At 38.7% G+C, this 17,733-nt stretch overlaps 1 protein-coding gene across 3 annotated transcripts in view; it reads left to right on the forward strand.

The window, feature by feature from the left end:
• Window positions 1-17,733, forward strand: part of LOC148090092 (uncharacterized) — a 99,253-nt gene that overhangs the window by 61,284 nt on the left and 20,236 nt on the right. For all 3 annotated transcript variants that reach the window (XM_087812153.1, XM_087812162.1, XM_087812171.1), the window contains exons 14-30: window positions 449-493; window positions 594-647; window positions 707-751; window positions 870-923; window positions 2,786-2,839; window positions 4,022-4,075; window positions 4,922-4,975; window positions 5,043-5,096; window positions 5,170-5,214; window positions 5,313-5,366; window positions 5,460-5,504; window positions 5,567-5,624; window positions 6,481-6,530; window positions 6,618-6,671; window positions 11,181-11,234; window positions 14,819-14,872; window positions 17,316-17,360. In XM_087812153.1, the coding sequence (XP_087668279.1) occupies window positions 449-493; window positions 594-647; window positions 707-751; window positions 870-923; window positions 2,786-2,839; window positions 4,022-4,075; window positions 4,922-4,975; window positions 5,043-5,096; window positions 5,170-5,214; window positions 5,313-5,366; window positions 5,460-5,504; window positions 5,567-5,624; window positions 6,481-6,530; window positions 6,618-6,671; window positions 11,181-11,234; window positions 14,819-14,872; window positions 17,316-17,360 (873 nt within the window). The remainder of the gene's footprint in view (window positions 1-448; window positions 494-593; window positions 648-706; window positions 752-869; window positions 924-2,785; window positions 2,840-4,021; window positions 4,076-4,921; window positions 4,976-5,042; window positions 5,097-5,169; window positions 5,215-5,312; window positions 5,367-5,459; window positions 5,505-5,566; window positions 5,625-6,480; window positions 6,531-6,617; window positions 6,672-11,180; window positions 11,235-14,818; window positions 14,873-17,315; window positions 17,361-17,733) is intronic.

Raw genomic sequence — 17,733 nt, forward strand, 5'->3', positions numbered from 1 at the left:
GAAGACACTGTATCATGATACAGTTGTGTTTTGAAGACAATATCATTTTACAGCTGTGTAGTTGAGACACTGTATTGTGATACAGTTGTGTACTGAAGATACTGTATCATGATACAGCTGTGTAGGGAAGACACTGTGTCATGATACAGTTGTGTAGTGAAGACACTGTATCACGATACAGTTGTGTAGTGCAGATACTGTGTCATGATACAGCTGTATAGTGAAGACACTGTATCATGATACAGCTGTGTAGTGAAGACACTTTATCATGATACAGCTGTGTAGTGAAGACACTGTATCATGATACAATTGTGTAGTGCAGATACTGTATCATGATACAGCAATTAGGTTTCCATTTCACAGCAGACGATAGGTTCATTAAATAAAAAGAACAAGAACAATATATGGTGGTGATTCTTATATGTTCCTCTTATATTCCCTCTTGAAGGGTGAACTGGGAGCTCCAGGTCCGTGCGGCGTCCTCGGCCTCACAGTAAGTCTCCACAGATTTGAATTGATGACTATTTGTAAATTAGAAGCTCAAGTTCTTGTGTCAGTTGTTGACTTGGATTCTTGTGATGTTCTTCTGAAAGGGCGACGTGGGTCCGTCAGGGATGATGGGATCATCGGGTCCAGCAGGATTCAAGGTGAACGAGTGAATCATCATCTCTTCAGTTCTTTAATAACTTTGTTTTATGCTTTGAAGGGAGTCTCGGGGAACGCCGGTGAGCCAGGACTGAAAGGTGATCAGGTGATCTGCACATGTCCTCCTCCCAACACCAGACACTTTTCACGATCATGTCTCATCATTGTGGGTCGATCCACATTGATCCCATGTGTCTCGTTCATCAGTGATTTATCGTCCTCAGGGAGACGTCGGTGTTCCGGGGCCGCCGGGCGAGATCGGATTCAAAGGCGACAAGGTCGGTGCGAGACCGGGACGCTTTAATTAAACGGCTATTGACTCGCCTTCTTGTCACGTCTCGTCCTTCAGAGAGATAACTTTGAGAGACGCAACAAGTCGTTTTCACTTTTCAACCTGATTAGAGACGCGACTAACAACGTGTCAAAGCTTTTATTCACACGTTAGTTTGATAAAGGCCACAAATCAAGAATTGTGGTAGTGATGTGTTGATAAAGCTTCATGAAACAGTGTCATTATCTTCAAAGTCCACTAGATGGTAGTGATGTGTCGATGAAGCTTCATGAAACAGTGTCATTATCTTCAAAGTCCACTAGATGGTAGTGATGTGTTGATAAAGCTTCATGAAACAGTGTCATTATCTTCAAAGTCCACTAGATGGTAGTGATGTGTCGATGAAGCTTCATGAAACAGTGTCATTACCTTCGAAGTCCACTAGATGGTAGTGATGTGTTGATAAAGCTTCATGAAACAGTGTCATTATCTTCAAAGTCCACTAGATGGTAGTGATGTGTCGATGAAGCTTCATGAAACAGTGTCATTATCTTCAAAGTCCACTAGATGGTAGTGATGTGTTGATAAAGCTTCATGAAACAGTGTCATTATCTTCAAAGTCCACTAGATGGTAGTGATGTGTTGATAAAGCTTCATGAAACAGTGTCATTATCTTCAAAGTCCACTAGATGGTAGTGATGTGTTGATAAAGCTTCATGAAACAGTGTCATTATCTTCAAAGTCCACTAGATGGTAGTGATGTGTCGATGAAGCTTCATGAAACAGTGTCATTATCTTCAAAGTCCACTAGATGGTAGTGATGTGTTGATAAAGCTTCATGAAACAGTGTCATTATCTTCAAAGTCCACTAGATGGTAGTGATGTGTTGATAAAGCTTCATGAAACAGTGTCATTATCTTCAAAGTCCACTAGATGGTAGTGATGTGTCGATGAAGCTTCATGAAACAGTGTCATTATCTTCAGAGTCCACTAGATGGTAGTGATGTGTTGATGAAGCTTCATGAAACAGTGTCATTATCTTCAGAGTCCACTAGATGGTAGTGATGTGTTGATGAAGCTTCATGAAACAGTGTCATTATCTTCAGAGTCCACTAGAAGGTAGTGATGTGTTGATGAAACTTCATGAAACAGTGTCATTATCTTCAGAGTCCAGTAGATAGTAGTGATGTGTTGATGAAGCTTCATGAAACAGTGTCATTATCTTCAGAGTCCACTAGAATTTAGTGATGTGTTGATGAAGCTTCATGAAACAGTGTCATTATCTTCAGAGTCCACTAGATGGTAGTGATGTGTTGATGAAACTTCATGAAACAGTGTCATTATCTTCAGAGTCCACTAGATGGTAGTGATGTGTTGATGAAACTTCATGAAACAGTGTCATTATCTTCAGAGTCCACTAGATGGTAGTGATGTGTTGATGAAACTTCATGAAACAGTGTCATTATCTTCCACTAGAAGGTGTCTCTGCTCTATTTTCCTTTGTTTTGAACAAGTGTTCTAATGAAAAATCATTTTTAAACTGATGGCGCCACCTACTGACCTCTGAACAACATGACACGTGAAGATCATGAAGCTTCACCAACACATCACTACTGGGGGCTACATCCAGTCCACCAAGACATTTGATGTGGCCCGCCAGATTGTGGACCAAAAAGTAGATTTATGTTCATATTTTGACTTATAAATATGTCAGAGTTTAAGATAAGAAAAGGAACAGAAATTATGTATGTCAACAATTGTACAGAACATTAAATTTGAAACAGTAAAACTGAGGTAGAATGAAAATAATTTGATAGAAAATATGATATTCCCGGTAATCATACTTTTTTTTTTTCGGTCTTTAAACAGGGCTTCCTTGGCTCACCAGGTTTACCAGGTCAATGTGGAAGACCAGGACCTAAGGTAGGATGAATAGTTCACTTCAATGTATTTCTTACATCCTTCAACATGTTATAGTTGTTTTCTAATTGACTCCTGTTTGATATGTGTGTGTGTGTGTGTTTGTGTGTGTGTGTGTCTGCCTGCCTCTGTTGTGTGTTTAATTAACAATTAAATAAAGGTCATTTTAACTGTCCCTGTATTTTTCATTCAAACTAAAAAATAATCTCAGCTGATGGTATGAACATGTTTTCAAATGAAGAGGTTTGTTTCTCAGTTAATCAGCAGCATCTTGACAGCACCACAAACGAGTCCTGGAAAGCAGGACGAGTCGTCCAGGCGTGCTGAGATGGAATATGGCATCTGTCAAAACAAAGACGATTCAAACCCTCCCAGCAATTACATGAAAAAAATGGTTTTAATTTGCCGTCTGCTGGTGCGTTTATATGCCAGCCTCGTGAGAAACCAAATAGATATGTTGACAGTGTGTTCCCGAGTCGGACCAGATCAGCTGTGAAGGTAACAAAAAGATGGATTAGATACAAGAGTGAGTTTGAAATCAAATCCGCTCAACCTTTTAACATCGTGAATAAAGTGCTCTTAATCAGAACTTCTGCTCTGGAACTCAAGTGTTTTGAGCCATTTTTAAAACTAATAGTTAAAAAATTGCTATATTTTCTCACCATAATGTCCACCATCTTGTTTATCTTCTCGTTGTCCAAGTTAACTCCAACTTCCAGGTCAGTTGTTGCTCGAGGACAAGTATTTCTTCAGCATTTATACATGAAAAAACATAACTCGGAAGTTGTTATTGGCCCGGATTATAGCTCAAGATTCAACATGTCTTTAATATCATTGCACAACATTTGTGACACACGCTAACGAAAATACAAAGATTTCCAGCTTTAAAACTCTATATAAAACACAAATAAAAGAATCATAACAGAGAGTATTGAGGGACTAAGTTCAGGTCGTGACATCTGGGATTTTAAACCGTTTATCCTGACCTTTTGGGGGAAAAAAAAGCCTCTCTTCACGTTAGTGACATTATCAGTAAAGAATATTTCTTAATAAAAATACATTTGTTTCTCAACTCAGACTGACTTTGACCCTGAACCCACCTTCTCCCCTGCTATTGTTTGATTTAAGGCTGGAAAAAGGTCGATTTATCTGAAGTTTATGTTTCAAACGTGTGTCTCTCCTCAGGGAAAGCCTGGAGTGAAGGGCCCTGCTGGTGCATCAGGTCCCACTGGTCTGGAGGTACGTTGTTACTTTACTGAGTTTGATGCTGCCTGATGGGAAAATGTTAGAAATTAGCTTGACTCTTGTGTACATAAACCTGTAAACGTCCACTAAATAACCTCGCACATTACCTTAATAATATGAATAATACTCAATAATCTTAAGTAGAGTAAGTTTACAATATTTGAAAAAAAATATTTATATCATTATTATCATCATCATCTTATTCATATGATAAATGAGTTTTTTCTATGTTAAGAAGTCAAAACAAATTCATGTTTTTGTCTTTTTGTGTGTTACATTTAAACTGCTAATACACCGTTATAAACTCTCTGTACTGTTGAAAAACTACCAAATATTGGAAATGTAGGAAAAAGGGACAAAAGCTTTAACACATTTTAAAAAACATTTTTCAGCCATTAATTAAAAAAAAAGGTTAAAAATCTGACTTACAATTTAATTAAACAAAGAATAGAAATCAGATATGGTTTAAAGTCACTAATTTTACTAATTTAAGTGAGAAAGTATTATAGTTAACTTTCTTTTTTCTTTCTCCTTTCTGAAGCACAGAGCTGTTAGTTCGCTGTTATATTCTTCTTCTTAAATATCTTACTCCAAACTTCACCGAGTTGACTCCACTCACTACATTTCTCTCTCACACAAGCAGTGATGAAATCATATGTGAGATAATACTATATTTGTTTAAATACATTTAAAAAACATACTTTAGCTCCGGACTTTACCTTCACATGTGGATAAAATTGCAATCATAGAACATATTTAAAAACATTAGGAAGTTGATTGAGAGGCAACCGTTTTAAAAGACCGATGCAGGGAATGATGTTGTGGACGCTTGTGTTCCAGGGGTATCCAGGCGGCATCGGCCCCCCGGGTCGGAATGGCGCAGTCGGGCCGAAGGTCAGTGAAGTGACTTGACTTGTGATGAACTGAAGCGAAGGTCATCATCTGCTGCTGTGTTCGTCAGGGGAAGCAAGGAGTGCGAGGACTGCCGGGGCCGCCGGGAACATCAGGAATTCAGGTGTCGTTTGGTGTGCGACTTGTGTTGCTTCTTTTTTCGCCGATTTACACGCGTTTGTCTTTTCCTTCTCAAGGGTGACGAAGGACCTCTTGGACCCGTTGCGTCTTCCGGGCCGGAGGTAAGTCGCCGTTTGATGAAAATATCTTCAAAGTTTTTAAAATGATTCACTTTACAAGCAATTTAAAAAAAATGCTTAATCATCACTTTTCCGTGCAGGGCAGACCCGGCAGGCAGGGCGTCGAGGGGCCCACAGGCGAAGATGGACTGAAGGTGTTTGTGGTTCATGGTGTTACCTCAACATGTGTGGTATAGACACAACGTTTCCCAGAACATTTCTGACTGACAGATTCTACTTGACTGCAGGGTGAGACCGGGTCGGACGGCGAGGCTGGAAAACCCGGAGAGACGGTAGGAAGACGCTCTTGCTATGTGTCCATGTGTGTGTTTGACGGATTCTTTACTCTCCTCAGGGTCTGCCTGGCTTTTTTGGGGTTCTTGGTGAGGTGGGCACGTCCGGAGAAAAGGCGAGTATTTTAATCCGAAAGACAATGAGTGACTCTTTTAAGAGATCTATATATAATTAATAAAAACAAACAAATATACACTGGTTCTTCACCAAGTCACAGTTTGTTTCTCAGATGTATGTACACAGTACTACACATTGTTAGAACTGCAGTCAGGACCAGCAAAGCTCCTTCTCTTTGTTCACTCTGTTACAAACATGCGATTTATTTGAACAGCAAATTAACTTATGGCGCCAACGATACCGTGAACTCCCATGATGCCTTTTTTTTTACACACTGATCTATTAAGTGGTCGCTACGATACTGGATTTCAATTCTACTTCTATGTTGCTTTGTGAAGTGATTGGTTGGCTGGGCGGCAAAGCATTAGGTGAGCCGTTGAGGTCACCGTTACTGAGAGGGATGAGGCCTCAGTGACCTTTCAAGTTTAAATATATATGGTTAATTTAAACCTTGCCCGTCTACTTCGTCATCCAATGGGTGTTTAATAAATATTATCAATAATAGATGAATGTTGTTAAAGTGAAGTAGATTTTTTTCTGTTTAAACTATTCTACATTTAATTTAACAGTGAAATTTTGAGTGGTCACTATTCATTTCATTCATTCTTTTTATTAATTTGTTTAAGTAAGAGACCAGATCAGGACAAAAAGTCAAGAATAATTGTGTCCTGTCAGGTGAACGACACAAATAAAGCTGAACAATTGCTCAACTCACCAATTAAACAGTTGACCTGAGCAATATTTCACAGACTTTCCACCTCTGCTTATTACCTCTGCCAAGGAGGTCCATGTGTGCAGTCTTCATCATTTAGATATCTTTAATCAGATTTATCTGAATCCACACATATATGCAGGGAGATCGCGGGAAAACTGGTCCTCCTGGACTACCTGGAGAATCAGGACCGATGGTAAGTCTGGACCAAGACAAAGGCGACTGATATCATTAACTTTTATTTGTCAGACACATTCCATGTTATATGTATTTTTTTTTCCAGGGACACACTGGAATACCTGGAGAAATAGGTCTGCCAGGGTTGGAAGGAATCCAGGTAGGTTTCTGTTTATTGTTTATTTATTACTTCAAACCACTTTTAAAATTGGCCAAACGTTCTAAACTGGGAGGTCAGTGTCACGTGAATCTGGTCTGTGTTTGAGGTCCTGCTGCAGAAGTGTTGCTGACGTAGTCACAGTTATATGAGTAAAAAGCTTTGGACCTCAGATCATGTTTGAACATTGTGAAGCAAAATCTTTTAGCTGGTGGAGAAATTTGAAACGTCAAATCCTGTTGACAAGTTAAATTCTGTTCTATTGTATTCTATTTTGTACGTTCTTTTGTACTGCTCAGATGCACTAGTCATGTTGAGATGTTTACATCGGTTACATTAACGATCAATATTGATCATAAATTAACACACACTAGTGTTTGTAGTTACATGAGTGGATATTAAATTATTCACAAACTTGTAAATATGTTCTCGTTCACCAAACTGATGAAATGTATTCATGAAGAGAACATCAATCGTTTGAAACTGAGTATTTGAATCGGAATATAAACATTTACACTGGAGCTCGTCTGCACTATTTAAATTTCAAGTATGCGATCAAATGTTTTGAATGATCAAATATAAACTGTTAATCCAGTTTAAAATAATGTTTTCATTTGTTATTTCTGATCGCGGAGAGAAAAATCACAGACTCTGGTTCATTTAAGTATGATTTAAATATGTAAATGAGGGCGTGAAAAGGGACGAACAAGTCTGCGATTAATTCCACGTTGATTGGGATGAACAAAGGAAAAGTGATTGTATTTGTTCGCACGAGCAGATTCATACGAATATTTTTTATATTTAGTTAACACCTGTTTTTAGAAGAAAATCCTCAAACTTCTTTGTACATGAGGCCCAAGATTAACTAGACTGAGCGTCCACTGCCGACACCTCCTGATCTTCTAAAGCTAAATTGTGTCTTCGGAACAACACCTTGATCGATAGAGTCCAATGCTGTGTCTCAAATCGCATACTAGCGTACTAAAAGTTAGTATTTTTAGTACGTTAGTGCGTCTCAATTCTTAGTATGCGAAATTTAGTGCGCCATGCATACTAAATTGGCATACTAACACGCCCACAAAACTGAGCATGGTTCGATGGACACTAACCATACTAAACAGCTGCCATTTTAGTGACTTTTTAAACGGAAGTTACGTCATATATAAATGCATATATATGCATATACTTAAATGTGTATTTTCAGCAGCAGTAGGAGGATAAACACGTCTTCGCTGCTGATACCAGCTTAAATATCTCGCGATTATTTAGATTCTCATATTTTTTCTTTATTTCTTTTTCCAAAGTTGCAATACGTGCTGCCAGCAGGTGGCGATAGTGTTCCTACAGCTGGTTGAAACATCGTTAAATAGAAGTAGAAGAAGAAGCTGTCATGTGATTTCCGGTTAGTGTGTAGCTTCAGGGTTTGATTTGAGACATACTATCTGTGGAGAATTTGCGTACTAGTTAGTATGCATACTAAACTGATGCATACTAACTTCTAGCATACTAAGATTAGTATGCGATTTGAGACACAGCACTAGACGAGTCCCCCTCTGGATACCCAACAGTTATTCAATACATCATCTGATGCTCCTGAACACATCATCGGTCGGGTGTTTCGGGTCATTCCACGATCACTCACCCTCTTCCAGGCCCAGACCCCGCCACGCTTGATCAGACCCTGTGTGCGTTCAGGTGGCGTTCACTTTCTGACGGACCTTCCTCAAGATCCAGAGCCATCTTCAAGTCTTCTCCGCTGCTTTTGTGATGCTCTTAAAAGTTCTGGGTCTTGCTCCTCCAATGATGCCCAGTTTACTGAGGGCTCTTTGGAGTGAGGGGCTCACAAAACCCACCTCCACTGGCCCCTCGCTCTCCAGCCCTGCTCATAAGAGCCGAAGACCAGATATTCAGTCCTGGTCCTTTTTTTCGTTCATGGACCTTACCCAAGCGGGTCAGCTCCACAAGGATGATGGTTCTGGTAGCCTTGGAGACCAGAGGTAAATCTGGCCTCAAGGTGGTGCTGACGAAGTGTTGCGGGAAGTTGTTCTTCCAGGTCCACTGAGAGGTGCCAGGCCCGGGCTGATGACAGGATCCTGTTGCCACGACGTGCGTCCTGGCCTTGGCTTCACTCCTGCCTTTACAAAAGTTATTATTTTTGCACTCGGCTGCAGCTGCGGAAACCTTTGTTGATGATTCCTGCAATATGTTTCAGCGCCTGATGGCGGCGCCAAGTGTACCGGCCCTCGCCAAGATAGTTTGGGCAGAAGTTCAGCCTCCAACCTACCTCCACTTTTCCTATCATCATCAACTTTGAGCAGAAAAGCTGAAGTCTAAGAGAGAAAGAATTCCCAATATTATTAAATATAACAGGGTGTTTTTAAGTGTCGAATTGGCGAGAAATATCTGAAGATACTTTACAGTTTAAACTACACTTTAAAAGTTGAGAAGAAAACAGCAAATCACAGCAAGCAAGCTTTAAACAGGCAGAAACCTTGATTAGAACCAGACTCAGTGTGGAAGTATATCAGTGACATTATGACTCAATAATGAATTTGGCATTTTAAAATGCTTGTTTTTTGTTTTTTATAATTCAATATATATATATATATATATTCCAACCCATTGAATTTTAACAATGTAATTCAAAAACCTTTTATAAATGAATGTTTTTTTTCTACAGAGTTTAAAATTCTGCTTACATTAATTAAATGTATTGTATCTCCGTTGGACTGGTCAACCAGATAAAGACTGGAGCATCAAATAAATTATTATTTTTCCAGTCACTGATCCTGAAAACTTACGATGATGAATGTAAAGAAATGATCTTTGCTCCTATTATCAAACCTTAATTTCATTTTTTACTGCTATATACCTTGTGGGGGTCATGGGGAGACTAGTCTACCCCAGTTTCATCGGGTGAGAGGCAGGGGACACCCTGGACAGGACGCCAGTCTGTCACAGAGCTCAAAGACTAACCCGCTCTAGTAGAAGAACTCACATTTCTCCGATCCTTCAAACTCTTCACTGGCTTCCAGTTTCTTTCAGGATCAACTTTAAAATTCTGGTTCTTACTTTCAGATCTATTCATGGTCAGACCTTCCATCAGTGATCTGATCCAGACTTACACCCCAGCTCGGGCTCTGAGGTCTGTGGATCAGAATCTACTTATGGTTCCTGAACTTCAGGACCAGAGGAGAGAAATCTTTTCAGGCTGTTGCTCCTAAGCTTTGGAACAATCTTCTCTCTCTTTGCTCTTGATGGATCTACTGACTCCTTTAAGAAACATCTTAAGACGTTTCTATTTGTTCAGGCTTTTCTTAAATTTCTGGAACTCCTGTGTTGTTCTCAGTATTATCTTGATCTTTAAAGTGTATATACTTTTTTGAGTATTGTTTTGTTTGTTTAAGCGCTTTGTGACCCTGGTCTGGAAAAGCGCTATATAAATAAATATTACTTACTTACTTACTTACTTACAACCATTCAAAAACACACTTATTCCTTTAGACAATTTCCCCAAGATCTTAATCAACCTCTGTATGTTTTTGGACTGTGGGAGGAAACCGGAGTGCCCGGAGTAAACCCACGCAACACGGGGAGAACAATACAAACTCCACACAGGTCACTTGTTGGCGTGGCCTGGAAGCGAACCAGCAACCTTCTCGCTGTGAGGCGACCACCTTATAAAGATGAATTCATATAAAGAATTCTAAATGATACGATGTTGCGCAACAGCGTGACTAAATGTCATTCATGTTTGAAGGACGCCGACGTCCAGGCGAGCATATATATATGTTTTTCCACCGGCGTGTTCCGTCGGCCAGAAGGTTGTGATTCTCCCTCATCATATTCTCGCAGCATGAAAGCACGAGTCCACCTGCTGTCGGTGCTCGTGGCCCCAAGTCATTCATTCTGCAGGCGCTGACTCAGCAGCGATTTCTCCTTGATGTTGCACAAAGATGATGATTCCAGTCGGCGACGGCTCGATGCTCTTCCGCTGCACAATCGCCTCGAGCGCCGCCGAGTCCAAATAAGACGCTGACACGTCTCGGCAAACTGAATGGGACTTATTAATAAGAGCCCGGACGTGAATGGATGAAAGGGCGGGCGAGGATGTGAATGGAGGAGCGACGATAAGAGCAGTTATTAGCAGGAGAGAGTCGAAAGTAAACGGCAAGAAAAGGTTCATGATTAAGTTTAAAAAAAAACAAGTCCTGAATGAGGAAAGTAGACGTGGAAAGAAGGAAATGTTCCACGATGACGAGTTAATAAATATCCTTGTGATTCTTAAACACTGAAAATGTTTTTCCTCCTCTGTCTGGTCGGATGAAGATTTGGTGAAAACGCTTGTTTTTCTCTCTTTCTTTTGGCCCTCGATTGTTTTCACTGCATCGAATGTGGCTCTTTTTAAACAGTGTTTCGTTACGTGATCTTAACTGTGATTTTGTGTTGCTCATGTTTACTTTTAATCTCAGTAAAAGACAACAACCTTATTTGTTTTTTTCTTGTATCCAGGGACCTCTTGGGTCGCTTGGATCTGTTGGCATCAGGGGCCCAAAAGGCAGGACGGTAAGTCCAGTCAGTCACTTACACTATAATTGTCACTAGTGATGTGTTGATGAAGCTTCACGAAACGGTGCCATGTTGTAAGGAGGTCAGTAGGTGGCGCCATCAGATTAAAAATGATCTTTCATTAGAAGAGTTGCTCAAAACAAAGGAAAATAGTGCAGAGACGCCATCTAGTGGACTCTGAAGATAATGACACTGTTTCATGAAGCTTCATCAACACATAACTATCATCTAGTGGACTCTGAAGATAATGAGACTGTTTCATGAAGCTTCATCAACACATCACTACCATCTAGTGGACTCTGAAGATAATGAGACTGTTTCATGAAGCTTCATCAACACATCACTACCATCTAGTGGACTCTGAAGATAATGACACTGTTTCATGAAGCTTCATCAACACATCACTACCATCTAGTGGACTCTGAAGATAATGACAGTTTCATGAAGCTTCATCAACACATCACTACCATCTAGTGGACTCTGAAGATAATGACACTGTTTCATGAAGCTTCATCAACACATCACTACCATCTAGTGGACTCTGAAGATAATGACACTGTTTCATGAAGCTTCATCGACACATCACTACCATCTAGTGGACTCTGAAGATAATGACACTGTTTCATGAAGCTTCACCAATTGTCACGATCTGAAAAAGGTGGAAGAAAAGTTAAAAATAAGATACAGTTTAATAAAATAATAAAGACCAATATCTCACGAGCAAACAAGAGTCCAGTATCTCCACCAAATCCACCAAAACCATAATATCCACTAACAATTGGGAAAAAGAAGTGGGAAAAAGAAGTAATCTGAAATAAAACTTTGGTCAAAACCATAAAAAAATAAAATAACCGCTCAGGCACTGTGACAAAAAAAGCAAAATAAATAGTCCAGAGAAATGCAGAATAAGGAAGATACACAGCCAGTAACGACGCCAGGAAACTTGTTTGGTCAGGAACACTGGTCTGGAAGAAGGTGGAAGAAAAAGTGCAAGTTCATGGAAAGGAGGTTCGAGGCAGAGAAAGTAAATAGAAATGTAAGAAAAAACAGAATAAAAGTCATTAAAAGAAAGTGGCTTCTAGTGAGGCTTCATTTTGAAATATGGTTTTAAACTGTGTTCTAATGATGGTAGTCATTGAATAACTCAATATCTGGTTAAATAAATGCATTTTCAATGTATATATTTGCTGATATTTGACCCTGTCTGTCAAAGTAAAAATAAGGTGGAAAACAAGTTCATGACAAATTCGGAAACAATGTACTATAAATATTGGAGTCCAATAAATACAACAACAAGAGTCCAATTTCTCAAAAGTCCAAAAAAACAAACCGTCCATCAAATTAGTGAATAAACAGTAAAAAAAAAAAAAAAGCAGGAAGTTCCTGGAAACACGACTGAAGCAAGTAGTTTTGCGAGAATTCCATTGTCTGAAGTCAGTCTTTATTGACGATTAGTTCAAGAAAAAGAGAATAAAAAAGGAGAGACAATAGGAAAACGACAAAATAAAAGTCTAACATGACAGTGTTCTTGGAAGAAATGAGTGAAAAGTGTTGGACTGTAGCTGATACAGATGACAATATATCTGCGATGATACATTATTTAATTCCAAACTCTTCAATGAACAGTTCAGACCTTTTTAGATGCATGTTTTTTAACATTATTACGTTCATGAAATAGACTCGGCACAGAATCCTCAGCTAAATATGAACCAACTTGTCATTTCAATCGCTCGGTCTAACGCTCTGCTGCGTCACTACACGAGTCTCATCGTCTGCAATTACAAGGAGGAGACTTTCGATGGCTCCATGTTTAAAACCCTACTTTCGGAAAATAGCCCTCAGTCGCGCAGCAAGATCACTGCGCCAAATGAATAATTCATCTGAAATGAGTAAGTGGTGTAATTAAGGAATTTCATTTATCCGATCGGTTCGACACGACTCCCTTGATATCAGCACGGCTGGCAAATGCAATATTTAGTGACTGTAATTGCCGAGCGTGTGCAAAATAACACATAATCCAGTGAAATGAAACGTATTTCCATACGAGCGGAACAAGTCTTTAAACAATGAATATGTTTGTATTTCTTGCACTTAAACTATTTTAAAACCAGTAACTTAACTGTACAAACATTATTGTGTCTGAATATTTTGTATCCATGTCAATGGTGAAGCTTCATGAAACAGTGTCATGTTGTTCAGAGGTCAGTAGTTGGAATAAATACTTATTCCAATTATGCAAAAACACATTTTCTTTATTCTATATTTTTAAAAATCGTAGTATTTTAAATTCAATATATATATGTTGGTATAATAGAGTCACCAGACATTACCAACAGAGATCCGAGCTACTGGATCCAACTTTTTTGCTAACTTTGCGAAAAAGTCAAATCAAATGTTATAATTCAAGTATTCAAGTAAAAAATTCAATATACACATTATTTAATGCAACTATTAAATAAAAACTGAAACAACCTTGCGATATAGAAAATATGGAATTCAATTATTGAAAAAAAGGCTTAAAAATAAATAATTAAAAGTTGAAATGGCAAATTAATTAAATAATAATTATCTGTTGACGCTGATTTAAAACACACTGAGTTGATTTGAAGAAACGTCGTCAGAGAGAAGTACTAAACCAGTAAAATTACTACACCAGTAAAAGTACTACACCAGTGAAAAAACTTGATGGACGACCTTGATGAACACTTTGGTAAAAACATTATCTAATCCAAGTGATATTTAGTGATAGGATGCTCCATCCCAGGTGTGTGAGGGAGAGGTACCGCAGGTCCTTCCTCCCTGCTGCCATCAGACTCCACACAGCCAGATAAATATTTAACAGCACCTTTTCTTCTTGTTATTTTTGTAAATATGTTAGTGTATATATAATATAGGTCAGATTTTTATTCTATTCTATTTAGATTTTTCTTTTCATTTTACTATTTTATTTCTGGGTGTTTTTTTTTTTAATTTGAGGTATTGCGCTTGCTGTTGTTTAAACTGAATTTCCCCTCGCGGGACAAATAAAGGATTTCTGATTCTGATTTAAAGGATGCTCTAAACACAAAGTGTTGACAGAACTAGAGGCTCGACCTACAAGGTCTGGGGGTCGTCAAGGTCATCCATCAAACTTTGACATTTACTGGTGTAGTACATTAACTGGTGTAGTACTTCTCTCTGTCATCACCTTAGTTTGAAGGCTCAAGAGAATCTGTTTTGATGAAAACTAAACGACACGTAAATGTCGGTCTGAGTGGAAACTGGAGGAACTTGTTTGTGCTGGTTTGAAGAAAAGATGATTCCAGGAGCAGATTTGTGGTCTTTTTTCCCAAGGTGTCCTCACAGAGACCCCATTGTTCCGGGAGAGAGAATCCCTCCGTCATTAACGGCGTCGAGCCGGAGCCAGATTATTTTTCTAAATAGTCTTTGAAAACATTTTCCGACCGCGAGCGTCTTAATAACCTCCCGACGACGAGATTGAGATTAACAGGCTCAGTTTTCCTGCTTGAATACGTCTCGACAACATCTGGGTCGGGCCCTCAATAGCAACTCATCAATCACGGCTTTATGCGTCCGCTCAGGGTCCGAGGGGTCCCGATGGTTTGCCGGGGGAGAAGGGACGCGCCGGAGTGAAGGTGAGTAAACATAATTTATCTCCTCACTGTCATCTGCGGCCGCGCTCGTTAATCTTCATGCAGACGCGTCGTGAATTCTTCAGATCGTGTGCGATCAAGAGCTGGTGCTGGAAGATTGTCGTTATTTTTTGGTTAATACAAAGCACTGAGACGGAGCATACCTCTGCCAAGGGTCTCGTTTCACAAGGCTTTATAGAACGACGTTCATAAAAGAAACCTTAATGATTCTAGAAATTAGTTCAAACCGAGAGACTCTTGAAAGTGTAGTTTAGAATATATATATATATATATATATATATATATATATATATATATATATTTATATTTGTCAAGAATGAAGGAATCAAACCACCAAGTCTTGCGTAACAACGTTGATGATATTGAATGGAAAAATGACAAGTTCGTCGAAGTTGAGTTTATTTTAAAAAATGTATTCTGTGTTTTATGAAGTTTTCCATGTGAACCTTGTTCTTAAAAGAGCTGAGCACGAGGGCAGCGTGGGTGAGAGGCCATACACGTGATCGAGAGAAAATCCTTCTTACATCCAAATGAATCAACAAAACTTCATCATCAAACATCATGATTTCTAATCAAATCCAATTAAATTGAAATTCCATTAACTTTTTAATTCTCTTTTTTTTCACATTTTAAAGTAAAAACTTAAACCAGTATTTCATAAAATCAACGACTTGTAACAGTGAAACAAAAGTTAACTCACGTCAACAACGTTCAAAGAAGCCAAATCATCACAAAAAGAAGGAAAACTGCTGCAGTTAAAGTCATGGTTGTAGCACTTGCTGCCGCTAGGTGGCAGTGTAGTACCACTGTTTTCATTAGTGTTCATTTTATCTTAGCAGCGAAGAAGAACAGACAGATGTCTATACAGGAAGTGCTCACATTACAAAAGTATAAAGATCGTTGGAGTTTATTTTATTTTATTAAACAACAAAGATCAAAGCGCTTTAATGTAAACTATTTTTATTTACTTTTTTACTTTGAATACAAAAATATTTTTGTTTTTAATTTGATTATTAACTATTACTAAACTCTTTCACTAAACTAAGAATAAATACAATGTATTTATTTACATGAAATATTTTTATATATGTAAATATTATTTATTCACACCTTGAAATATTCGTTTCTGATATTCACGTCTTGCATTCATTTGACCTTCAAAGTTTGAGACGTGAATATATCAAAGATGTGTTTATCACCAGATATTCATATATCCAGATACAAATACATTCACGTCAACTCTTAGAAAACCTGAGTCTGAGACGTTTGTTAAAACTTCTCAACTCGACCAAGAACTTAGGTTGTGAGAATGAAAGGTTAAAGGTCATCGTCGACACCAGGAGCTGAGAAGTGTATTCAGCTCATACTTGTGTGTTTTATGTGTGTGGGTGTGTTTTATGTGCGTGTGTGCTTTCTATGTACGTGTGTGTTAGTTTATGTTTGTTTGTGTGGGTGGGTCTGTGTGTGTGTATGAAGGTGTTTATATGTATGTGCGTGTGTGTGTCTGTGTGTATAAGTGTATTAGTTTATGTTTATGGTAGTGTGTCTATATGTGTGTATAAGTGTCTGTGTGTGTGTGTATATTAGTGTCTGGGTTTGTGTATATTGTGTTAGCATGTGTGTGTGTCTGTGTGTCCATGGTAGTTTGTCTATATGTGTGTATTAGTGTATTCTTATGGTAGTGTGTCTATATGTGTGTATTAGTGTCTGTGTTTGTGTATATGTGTTAGCATGTGTGTGTATGTGTGTTCATGGTAGTGTGTCTATATGTGTGTATTAGTGTCTCTGTGTATTAGTGTATGCTTATGGTAGTGTGTCCATATGTTTGTATTAGTGTCCGTGTTTGTGTATATGTGTTAGCATGTGTGTGTCTGTGTGCATTAGAGTGTGTTTATTGTAGTGTCTATATGTGTGTATTAGTGTCTGTGTTTGTGTATATGTGTTAGCATGTGTGTGTCTGTGTGTTCATGGTAGTGTGTCTATATGTGTGTATTAGTGTATGCTTATGGTAGTGTGTCCATATGTGTGTATTAGTGTCCGTGTTTGTGTATATGTGTTAGCATGTGTGTGTGTCTGTGTGCATTAGAGTGTGTTTATTGTAGTGTGTCTATGTGTGTTTATGTGCGTGTGGATGTGTGTGCGTGTGCATGTAGGTGTGTGTGTGTGTGTGAAGCATCTGCACATTCATGAGAATCTCAGAATCTCCACTAATAGTCGAGGCTCAACAACGAGGAAACAAAGCCGTGAAAACTCCTCAATAATAAAACCTACTTCATGAATGTTTCACCAGCAGCTTTGTTCCCCGAACTATTCTCCACATCCGAGGGAAACGTTTTTGTCGTGAAAATCCAACAACGCTAAGTTAAATCAAAGACTTCCTAAAGTATTCATGGTGTTTTTAAAACCGAGTCTTGTTTCCTCTCAGGGTCCTGATGGCCCACCTGGAGGACAAGGCCTCCCTGGAGATCTGGTAATTATAAATTCTTCCTTTGAATCGTTGACCCGTCGTCTTCCTTTGAATCTAATCGCGAGTTGTTTGGTTCGGTGGAACCGTTGGACGATCAAACGCTCGGATGTCTGTCAGCAGGGGGTCCAAGCGTGTTTAAAGATTCACAAGCTTAGAGTAGAAAGTGCTTTATCTTCAACCAGTTCATCGGAAACTTTTCTGCAATTTGTTTTCATTTAACTTATAATATTGTCGTGAAAATGCTTCATTTAAAAAAAAAAAAAAACATTCATAAACATCTGATCTTACATCCTTTGGTTACCGTATTATCCACACTGTTAGGCGCATAGAATAAAAGATACAGATAAACGTTTGACTGGGGTTGTGTTATGCATCC

Source organism: Callionymus lyra, chromosome 1 (assembly GCF_982586985.1).
Source record: "Callionymus lyra chromosome 1, fCalLyr1.hap1.1, whole genome shotgun sequence".
NCBI classification, from domain to species: domain Eukaryota; kingdom Metazoa; phylum Chordata; class Actinopteri; order Syngnathiformes; family Callionymidae; genus Callionymus; species Callionymus lyra.